Source organism: Miniopterus schreibersii, assembly GCF_964146895.1.
Source record: "Miniopterus schreibersii genome assembly, contig: HAP1_SCAFFOLD_207, whole genome shotgun sequence".
Taxonomy (NCBI): Eukaryota; Metazoa; Chordata; class Mammalia; order Chiroptera; family Miniopteridae; genus Miniopterus; species Miniopterus schreibersii.
The window spans coordinates 18,234-30,141 of NW_027669701.1; the positions used below are offsets into that span (position 1 = coordinate 18,234).

The 11,908-nt window shown below is 32.2% G+C and overlaps 1 protein-coding gene across 1 annotated transcript in view; it reads left to right on the forward strand.

Annotated features, from left to right (window-relative positions):
• LOC308552097 (ubiquitin carboxyl-terminal hydrolase 15-like) overlaps positions 1 to 11,648 on the forward strand; it is a gene marked incomplete at both ends in the record, with an annotated part of 29,505 nt that extends 17,857 nt beyond the window's left edge. Inside the window, 3 exons of the mRNA XM_081163057.1 lie at positions 1,936 to 2,062; positions 9,288 to 9,433; positions 11,583 to 11,648. Coding sequence (XP_081019183.1) covers positions 1,936 to 2,062; positions 9,288 to 9,433; positions 11,583 to 11,648 — 339 coding nt within the window. The remainder of the gene's footprint in view (positions 1 to 1,935; positions 2,063 to 9,287; positions 9,434 to 11,582) is intronic.
• Between the last annotated feature and the right edge of the window lie 260 nt (positions 11,649 to 11,908).

Consider the following 11,908-nt stretch of genomic DNA (forward strand, 5'->3'; position numbering starts at 1 on the left):
TAGACGTTTTAGCCAGTATGGTAGTGCAAGGAAAGGAGCTAAAAGAGTAAGGATTGAAAAAGAAGAAATAAAATTGAAGTGGTCTAAGAGACATAATTTTATATGTTAAAAATTTCAAAAATGGTACTGATAAACAATTAGAATTAATAAGGTTAGCGAGGTAGCTGGATATATGGTCAGTATATAAGGGGTGGGTGGGTGAGTGGGGAGAGATTAACCAAAGAATTTATATGCATATATGCATAACCCATGACACAGACAATAGCGTGGTGGAGGCCTGGGAGGGACAGGGTGGAGGGGGTCAATGGGGAAAAAAGGGGGACATTTGTAATACTTTCAACAAAGATAAATTTTTAAAAATCAATTATATATCAGCAGCAAATAAAGTTGAATTTTAAAATAATGTTTATAATAGATCAAAGTACTTAGGAATAAACCAACAAAAACTGCTTTTCTACACTGAAAATTACAAAACATTACTGAGCAAAATTTTAAAAGATTCAGTGATTTAATGGCCAATAGGAGTCGCCAAACTTTTTCTGTAAAGGGCCAGAGAGTAAATATTTTTAGCTTTGTGGGCCAAAATGGTCTCTGTGGAAACTGCTCACCTTTGCTGTTAGGGGTGCAAAAGTAGCCATAGATGATACGTAAATGAATGGGTATGGCTGTGTTCCAGTAAAATGTTATTTACAAAAATAAATGGTAAGTCAGATTAGCCTGTGGGTCATAGTTTGCCCACTTCGATCTAGGCACTGGTTAATTTATGCTTACCAACATCACAAAAAAAAGGGGTAACTAAATATTATTTGCATCTTCTTTAGAATGTATCTCAACATCTATAAAATAGTCTTAATAAATATTGCAAGAATAAAAAGATGGATGGTCAACTTTTCAGTTAAAATACATTTAAGAGACTACCAGTCAATTGTAATATATTGGCTTTATTTGGATCTTGATTCAATAAATAAAATAAATAAATAAATGCAATAGAATGTATATGACATAGTATCATAAAAATTATGTTGGGTTGGACATTAAATGCTAGATAAACTACATTTGAATTTTTTCAGCTGAAAACAATTTCCCTATAAGTAAAAGAGAAATTTTTAAGGCTCTTACTAAATTGATGCTACGCTTGTGAGTGCAGGAGTCTTTTGGAGCCTCCCTTTTGCCATATTTGTCTAATGTATCACATATCAGGCTGATTACTATTTTCAGCAACAGTATTCATGACTGAAACTCTACAGTTAACCTTTAGAAGATCAAAAGGAAATATACTTATTAAAAAGGTGACCCTAATGTATACATATTTTCTGTCTTTCTGCTTTATTGCTTGCATGTTTAGCAGCTTTTTTTTATTTGTTAAATAGAATTACGAAGTGTGCATTTAAAGGTCAAAGTCATCTTAGAATTGTAAACTAACATATCAGTTACAGAGCATAGCTGAATATTTTGGCAGCGGTAATTTGGAGTCATTTTAAAATATTTATTTTAACATACAGAGTTTTACAGTTATTACTAACTGAAATTATATAAAACTTAAAGTTTTAAAAGGTTTTTCTGCTTGAGATCAAGTACTGAATGCTATGTCTGTATCTTTAGTCAGAGCTATATTTACATTTTGAGTAAACTTGCTCATCATAAGTACTGAATGTATTCATTATGTACCTAAGTATATTCATAGATCAGTGGAATACGTTTCCAAACTGTTAGTGTTTAATGTGATTATTCATATTCTGTTAAATATTAAATTTTCCAAAAATGTTTCTTGCTTCTTCAAACATTCAGTATCTTTTATATTGATAGATTTTTACCAGTTACTGTTTTTCATTGGAGATCTGTGGCTTTTCTCTAAAGCCTCTTTAGAAAATATATTCTGTTAGAGACAGTGAAATATATTGAGCTATAGCTGACACTTTTGTTTTGTTTTTTTAGGTGGTTGAACAGGGTATGTTTGTAAAGCACTGCAAAGTAGAAGTATATCTCACAGAATTGAAGCTCTGTGAAAATGGAAACATGAACAATGTTGTAACTCGAAGATTTAGCAAAGCTGACACAATAGGTAATGCAAGATCTTTTAAATCTTTGCGATTAAAAATTTAATTATAATTTTATTTGTTATATGCTACTAGGATGATAATGATTTTAAGGGTCTGTGCTTAACAATGTAGATTTTCAAGTTTGATGCAATATATCTTAGCTTAGAGCTGAATTTATTGTTTCTAAATCTACTTTACATTATTAGATGAATTTAATATTTGTGCCATTTTACTTTTTTTAAAAAACATCAGTTTGTTTTAGTTTATCATTTGAAAATGTATATTTTGTTTGTAACAGAATTATAAGTTAAAGTAGAACTTTTATAAGGAGTAGATTAGGGAATTATAGTCTGAAATAAAAGTGTACCTAACTCCCTCTGTATATTTATATGTCTACATATCTGTATATATTCATATATCTATAAATCTACATTAAAATATACGTAATTTTTTTCATTTTTTTAAAAGCCACATTTTAATATAAAATCAAGAATATATTGAGTGAAATGTTTTTTAAGTAAGTGATTAGTAATTTAATAACAAAAGTATAGTACTTTTTGATAAAAACAGCTTAAAATAAAAATCATAAACAGTAGTTATTTTCAAATAAAGTTACTGGAAAACAAGATTAATAGTAATAATTTGATCTTTTTGGAACTTGTAAATGGACATTGAAGATAACACTTAATACAGAACTCCTCAGCAAGGAGGAGAGGTTAGCACATTTATGAATTACAGCACTGTATAGTTTTCCTTGTTGGAAGCAATCATTAAGTACTCTTTGATTAAAAGTAAATAGAAGTATTTCTGCCCGGCTGGGCGTGGCTCAGCGGTTGAGCGTTGACCTAGGATCTAGGTGATCAGGGTTCGATTCCCAGTCAGGGTACATGCCCGGGTTGCGGGCTGCAGCCAACCAATGACTCTCATCATTGATGTTTCTGTATCTCTCTTTCCATCTCCTTTCCTCTCTCTAAAATCAATAAAGATATATTTTTTTTTTAAAAAAGTATTTCTGAATTTCATAAGTCATTTGACATTTACCACTCACCCATTTCACAGCAGGAAAATACTTTTAATCTATATTTTTCGTAAAATAGTACCATCCTTCAATACGCAGTGCTTGGTTAATCCTAATGTTTTCACCATATAAAATATTATATATGAATTTTTTATTTTCATCCTCTTTATTCCTCTAGGACATTTATAAGTTTGATGCAATTTCAGTAAACTCAGTCATCTTTCTAAAATGGATACTTAAAATATTAGGAATTCCATATATAACTATCATATTATGAAAAAATTACTTACCTTTTGAACTTCTAGATTTGTGGAACATATTTAGGAATAGAAAACATTCCTCCATACTAAATACTGACAGTTTTCAATATAATACAGTAGTGCTCCCTTATCAGTGGGGCATAAGTTCCACAACCCGCAATGGATATCTGAAACCAGGGATAGTACTGAACCCTATATATACTTGTGCCATGTTTCCTCCTATACATACTTACCTATGATAAAGTTTAATTTATAAATTAAGCACAGTAAGAGATTATTAACAACAATAATAACAGAACAGTTATAACAGTATACTGTAATAAAAGTTATGTGATGTGGTCTCTCTCAAAATATTTTATTGTATTGTTACTTAAAAGAAGCACTTTATAGCATCTCTTTGGCATATCCAAATTGCCAGCATCACTACTCTTGCACTTTGGGGCCATTATTAAGTAAAATAAGTGTTGTTTGAACACTGCAATACTACAACAGTTGATCTGATAACTGAGACAGCTACTGAGTGACTGGCAGGCAGGTAGCATATACAGCAGGGATGTGCCAGACAAAGGAATGATTCATGTCCATGGTAGGACAGAGCAGACAGCACGAGATTTCATCATGTTACATAGAACACATGCAATTTAAAATATATGAATTGCATATTTCTGGAATTTTTCATCTAATATTATCAGACCACAGTTGACCACAGGTAACTGAAACTGCAGGAAGCAAAACTGCAGGCAAGCAAAACTACTGTCTGTAAAACTACATAAATCATGACATTAAAATGTGCACAATAAAAATCTATAATTCTATCCTACGTGTATAATCTATTAAAATTAATTTAGAAATTAACCTCTGAAATGTTCAGCCAATTAAAATATAAATGAGAAGCTACCCCTTAAAATACTTGATATAATGTTTTCTAGTTATTTTTAAAGTTTAATATTTTCTTCTTACCTCGTTTCTATAGGAAAATTGTATATAAAATGAGACAGCCAGAAATCTTACTTGAGAACGTTAGTTTACTGAATAGTATTTTACAATTCATTATATGAAAATTAGCAAATGGTTTAACTTCTGAATTCAGAACAAGCATTATAGAGTTCTCACATTAAGTACTAACTAAGAAAGAATTTATTAATGAAATATGTAATTTATAAAGAATCTCTACCTCAGTTTATAATTTGCATAGATTTAATCAATGTACTTTTAAATCCTAGATACATTGGATATATGCCTTAAAATTGTATGTGAACTGAATTTTTATACGTAAAATATTTTGTTATTAGAGCAATTTTTTCAAACTTTGTTATCAATACTTATTCATTAAACAGTTTGGGGAGTAAAGAGAATGGAATAGAAAATATTACAGTAGAAAAATCAGTATGTATATGTGCATGCTAGGTCACATTTTCTTCCTGTCTTAGTTTTAAAAGTTTGAAAGTCTATATTAGAGCAACTTTGTTTTCTAAACAAAGAAGTTTTGCAAAAACTATAATTAATCAAGTCAGGAATTTTAGAGACTTTATGGTTATAGTTATAGTAATTAGCGTTATGGAATACTTACTATGTTTTGGTACTTTATAGGAATTTTTTATTTAAACTTTAACAACACTATATTCTCATCTTATAGGTGGTAAAGCTGAGGCTTCCAAAGGTTGTGTAACATATCTAGATTCACCCTGATACCAAGTGATAGAGCCTGTATTTCAACTCTGTAACCAAGGGTCTTATACCAGAGTCTCATGTCTTAATTGCTGCCTTACACCATTTGTGCAAGTGTTAATTAGGCTGATTTTGTTTTTCTAAAGTAAGTGAATTTTGAAACAAAAAATTTGGATAATAAGAAAGAAAATATGGAATGTATATTTTTCCCTTATGGTTGGTTGGTTGATTTATTTATTTACTTATTTACTTATTTATTTATTTATTTTCCTCACCAGGGGATGTTTTTCCATTGCTTTTCAGAGAGAGAGGAATGGAGGGAGGGAGGGCAGAGAGAGAGAGAGGGAGGGAGGGAGGGAGGGAAAGGGGAAGGGAAAGAGAGAGAAACATCGATTGGTTGCCTCCCACACGCGCCCCTACCAGGGCCGGGGATCAAGCCTGCAACTGAGGTATGTGCCCTTAGCCGGAATCAAACCTGGACCCTTCAGTCCTTGGGCCGACTCTCTAACCACTAAGCCAAACTGGCCAGGGCTCCTTATGGTCTTTTTAAAGATTGTGGTTAAAAATGGTCAAGATAGCTGTGTACATGAAATATAGCTATATAAATTATATAAATAGAATTAAGAAATATAAGTACTTGTTTTCTGTTTTTACCAAATTAATAAAGTATTCCTTTTTCAGCTAGTACTACCTATATTGATTTATAATAGAAATGATGGTAGCCATAAGCAGAATCTAAATAATTTACTACATTCAGAGCCAAAATACTTTGCCTTTGAATATTTTTCTTCCTAAATTGATATATTTATGTATTGAACATGCTCCAGTAAGGAAGATAAAATTTGGTTTTGTTTTTTCTCTAAGGATAACACTGAAAAATAATTTTTGTTATAAACTTATTGAAAAATGCTTTATGTTTACAAAATTTATTATCGAATTGCTTAACTTTCATATTAAATGTTTCTATTAGAAATATTTGTCACAATTTTCTATTATCTGTATTAATATTTTTCTACCTCTGGCAGTTGATTTTCATTAACTGCCTAATGAAGCTGGGTTAATATATGGGAAAATATACCTCAATGCCTTGATATTCATTTTTTATTTAGTTTATTAGGGTGACATTGGTTAATAAGGTTATATAGGTTTTTCCCTGGCCAAGTAGCTTAGTTAGGTGAAGCATCATCCCATACACCAAAGGGTTGTGGGTTCAGTTCTCACTTAGGGCACATATCTAGGTTTCAGGTTCGATCCCCTGTCAGGGTGCGTTCGGCAGGCAACTGATCGATGTTTTCTCTCACATTGATGTTACTCTCTCTCTCCCCATCCCCCCCCTCCATCCTTCTATCCCTATCACTCTAAAATCAATGAAGACATATCCTTAGGTGAGGATTTAAAAATAAACCTATATTCTGGTGAGGATTTAAAAAAAAATTATATAGGTTTCAAGTGTACATTTCTGTGGTATATGATATGTATATTGCATTGTGTTCCCGCAACTCAAAGTCAAATCATCTTCTGTCACCATATATTTGGCCCCCTTTCCCCTTGCTACCCCCTCCACCCCCTTCCCTGTGGTAAGTACCATACTTTTGTCTTTGTCTACGAGTTTCTGTTTTATATCCCACATATGATTGAAATCATATTTCAGTGATCTTGTTCTGCACTCAACCTCAGCCACCAATTCCCATGACTGTCATTATATATAACTGCACTTGCCAAATTTCAATTTGAGCATTCTGCTTTCTAGCTCCCACTTTCTCGGCTGCCATTCTCTCCTGAGCCCACTACATCAGTCATTCAAGCCTACCACCCCCTTAGCACTGCTTCTCTGATGGTCTCTAATACTTCTACATTGATAAATTCAATGGTAATTTCAAAGTCTTCCATTTTCTTAATCTGCCAGGAAAAATTAACAACACTCTCTTTGCATGGCTTCCAGGGCATAAATTCTCACTAGATGCGTTGTCTCAGTCTTTTGTAAGATTCTCTATATATTCCTGATCTCAAAACATCAGAGTGTCTTCGTGCTTAGTCCTTGGACCTCCTCTCTTTTCCTTGGTGATTTCCTTTAGTTCCCTGGCTTTAAATACTTGTCTGCATATTGATGTCTTTTAAATGTGTATCTTCTATCCAAAACTTGCCCTTAATTCCATGTCTTCACTTGTGTCTGATTCGAATCCCAGGATATAACGTATGAAACTAAACTCTCTCACTTCCCCCTAAAACCTGCTACCATCATTCTTCTCCAGCTGAGTTATCACCACTTGCATTCTTCTAATTGCTCAGGGCAAAACTTGGTATCATTCTGATTCTCTCTTAGTTTTCACCCTGCGTGTAATCGAGCAGCATATCTTCTCAGCATTCCTTCAGAATCTATTCTCAGTCTGACCACTTAGCATTGCTTCTACTGCTACCACCACTATCACCTTGGATTGGATTGCTGCAGTAGCCTGATCTCCCACCCTTGGTATCTATCTTCCAGTTTGTGCTTCACTAGCAGCAAAAATCAACATTTAAGATGTCAACTAGATCATTCCATTTCTCTGATCAAAACTCCTCGGTGGCTTTCCTTCTTACTCAGATAAAATAGGATACTTTTATAGTTCACAAGATTCTATGTGCACCTATATAAGTACCTTTATGGTCTCATTTTTACCTTGCTTTCCTGCTTAAGCCACATTGGTGCACCATGCTATTCTAAAACATGCCAGATTCATTTCCTCCACAGGGCCTTTGCATTACTCTTTCTTCTACCTATAATGTTCTTTTCTTATATATGAGTAGATTGCATTGGAGAGGAAATTTCAATATGTGTTTGTACATTTATATTATATGTATAAATATCTGTGTTAATTTAAAAAAGAAAGTCTGAAAGAAGAAATATCAAAATGTTAACAGTCGCTATCTTTAGGTAAACATTTTATTTGTATTTCCTGAATTTTTGCAATGATCAAGAATTATTTCTACAGTCAGGAAAAAGTATTTAGTTTTATAGAAAGATTAAAATGGCCTCTCTTCCTAAGCTTCCGCTATCTTCCTTCCTACATAATGTTCTGTTCCTTCATCTGGGTGATGGATACGTCGTGTGTCCACTTTGCAAATTTGTCATGGTATACTAGTGACTTGTGCATTTTTCTGTATACATTTACACTGCAATAAAAAATTACAACCTCCCCAAAAATAGAAAACAGTGCTGTCAATATATTTAGTTTATGTAATTATTTAAATATTCTGCCTAATTTGCTTTATGTTTTAAGATACACTGTAAGATTTACTTCTAATTTAATGCCCTAATCAAAATCTCATTGACTACAAGACTAATAAAGAACATTAGCTGCTAAGTAGAACATAAACAGTATCATTGAACTAAATTTAATTATGTAAAATGGGCATGGGTGTTTATATTTCTTCAGAGAACATATTAGGTTGAGTATCTTGTAAATACTGTCTTTTTTCCAAAACTAACCAAGTATTCTAAAATTGAAGTATTTTATATTTCTTAATGTATCGTAAAATATTTACAGTTTTCTTGAGTCTAAGTTAAGTAAGTTATTGACCAGAATTAAATAGATTTAATAGTATTTTCTAATATTGCTTTCCAATGTTTGAAGCTTAATTACATTTTACTCTCAAATATGTAGATATTCCTGTGTCTTATTTTATAGCAGGTTAAGCTGCTCCAGTTAAAAAAAGACTTCTTCCACTCAGATAATTGATTTAAAAATAAGGAAAATATATTGTTTTACTTTGAAAACAAGAAATTTTGACCAATACAGACATCTACAAAGAAGGCACTTTCTTTTGTGTCTGTATATTCTATTTTTAGTTAGTTAATTAAACTGTAAATTATATTCAATTTAACACTAATTGTCCTGAAATTGGTTATGTTATAATTAAAATTTTTTCCATTTGTAGTATCTCTGAATCATACTTTATTTTCTAATTCCTACATATCATCAGAAAAATTATGTTGGTTTTATAATATGTAAAAGGTTAAAGTTTAAACTATATGACATAAATTATATTTTAGTGTTATATGATTGAACTCCTTTAGCTCTTGGGATCTCAGTTTCCCCAAGTAATCATCTGTCAGAGTTATAATTACCATTTTCTTTTTTAAAAGTATACCTGGTCTTAAAAACCTTGTTTATTGTTTTTTATATATTTTTTACATATTTATTCATCTATTCTTATATCAATATTTTAAATTTAGGATTTTTATGCTGGCAAGCACTTAGTTCTATGTGGTATATATTTCAATATTTATTACATTTACATATCTTTTCTCCTTAAATCTAGATACAATTGAAAAGGAAATAAGAAAAATCTTCAATATTCCAGATGAAAAGGAGACCAGATTGTGGAACAAGTACATGAGCAATACGTTTGAACCACTGAATAAACCGGACAGCACCATTCAGGATGCTGGTTTATACCAAGGACAGGTATCGTTTACCAGTACTGTTTATTTTAAGCACACCGTACATGAAGCTTTCTTGAGTCACAAACTTTTTGGATATCCTGATAATCTATAATGGGCCCTACTGGCTCTGGCTTCCTTTTTTTAATTTGAGTCTCCCCTGTCTCTGCTGGACACTAGCTGTAACTTGTTTCCCTCCTTGAGCTTGAATATAAAAAGAAATCATTTTCCATTTTAAAAAAACAACAGCTAATAAGATGGGTCAGCCAACTTTCTATGAAGGATCAAATAGTGAATATTTTTGGTTCAGCTATCCATATGGTCTCTGTCACAACTACAGCTCAGCTGTTGTTCGTAGCGTGAAAGTAGCCATAGAGAGGATATGTAAACAAATGGAAATGTCTATATTCCAACAAATTTTATTTACGAAGACAGTCAGTGAGCTAAGTGAACTGTAGTTTGCCAGCTCCTGCTAGAAGGTTTGATAAAATACAAAGCAATGAATGTGTTGAGAAATGAAGCTGTTTAGGCACAGTCAGCAAGCCCTACTGATTCTATTTTCTAAATATTTCTTGAATTAACCTCTGTCATTTGTAGCCCTTATCTTTCTTAACAATCCCTCTGCCTCCAGTGTTTTGCATGCCCACTCTCAATCCTTCATATTTCTGTCAGAATACTCTTTCTAAAATGTAAACCTTATTATTTCCTTTTCACTTTCCTGGCTCCATTAAAGTCCAGGTACCTTAACACAGTTTGCAAGTTATGGTTTGACCTTTTGCCAGTCTTTCGTCATCTTTAGGTTATGCTTGCTTTGTGATTTACACTCTAATAAAACGAAACTGAACTACTTATGGTGCCCTAAGCATGCTATGCTATCCATACTTCTGTGCTTTCCTACATATTGTTTCATAGGCCTGTTGTCCCCTTCTTCCCAATCCCTTCATCCATCCAGCAAAAAGTCCTTTTAAACATCAAAATATTCAAATCAAGCATTTCATTCTATCAGGTAGTCTAACCAGATCAGATTATTCATCCTCCAGATTCCAGCTCAGATGTCACCATCTCTTCAGCCTTTTCTGATCTATTTTTCTCAATATCTATTTGAGGTATAGGATTTTTCTACTTTGGAGAAAAAGTTACTCTCTTAACTCCCATAATGGTTTATGTACAACTTTTATATCATTATGTATTTCAATTATTTGTATATTGAGCTCCCCAGCTAAACTATGAGGTATTTGTTTTGGTGGGACTTTCCATGTTATTTATTTTTATTTTATTTTTAGTACTTAACACAGAGCCTGGTGCTCCAATATATGGAAGTTTTTGTCTTGCTTTGCTCTGAACTGCTATTGACATAAATAATATGATACAAGTTAAAAAATCCAAGGGAACAGAGGGAAATTATTTTTTAGTAAATACCTACTATATGTCAAATTTTGTGAAAGGCTATAAAAACAGTGATTTTCAAATTTATTTTAATATGTATTACAATTAAAAGGAGAGTTACCTGATTGAAGCTGGAGTGAGGAATTTGGAACTCTACTGGTTCCAGCCAGCTCTCTTTCTTGGCTACCAATACACCTCTCTCCTTGGTTACCATTCAGTAGGCCTTGAGGGAGCTCCAGAGGACAATTTGAAATATATAGTTTTATTTTGTTAACTCTTTTTAGTGATTGATCTTATGTAATGGCTATTCTTTCTATCACGTACATTAGGAAAACTGGCTTTGAGAATTTAATTATATCTTCTTGCTAGGCATGCATTTACCAGATTTTGAAATAGGAGTGTTTCCAAAAATGTGCATTAAGTTTTTCAGATTTTATAAGTTATTTTCTGACTAGTGATAAACACTATTCTGGACTTTTAAAAAATTTTTTTCACTAAAGTTGAAAGTATCCTTATTAGGAAGTGAAACAAAGATAATATTATTGAAGAGTTTGCTTCGTGTGTGTGTGTGTGTTTGTGTGTTCAGTTGCTTCTTATATTTGACTTCTTAAATTTTTGTCTACCTTGACTAGCTTTGGAGTCAAAATGCAAATACCTCTTCACCTTGTCTACTGAGTCCTTTACTTAATCACAGGGTTACTTTAGTTTCTCAGTGAATTCAGCTAATTTTCTAAAACTATTTTAACATCAGGGTCAAGAAAAACACTCTTATTGTGTCATATTTGCAGGTGTTAGTAATAGAACAGAAAAATGAAGATGGAACATGGCCAAGGGGTCCTTCTACTCCTAAGTAAGTGCTCCCACTTTTTATGGTGTATGGCATGATTTAGAAGCCTTTGGTTTAAGATAATGAAATCCAGAATGACAGAAGAATTTAATTATGTGTTGTACATACCTTTATATTTTAATATTTTATTCTCAGTATAGAAGTTATCTAAATTTGTACTTAAATTAATATGCTATTACTAAAACTTCCAATTCAAATCTCTTATAGAATGAGGTATAGTGTTATAAATGTTATATTACATTGTCTACTACAATTAGATCACTTTTA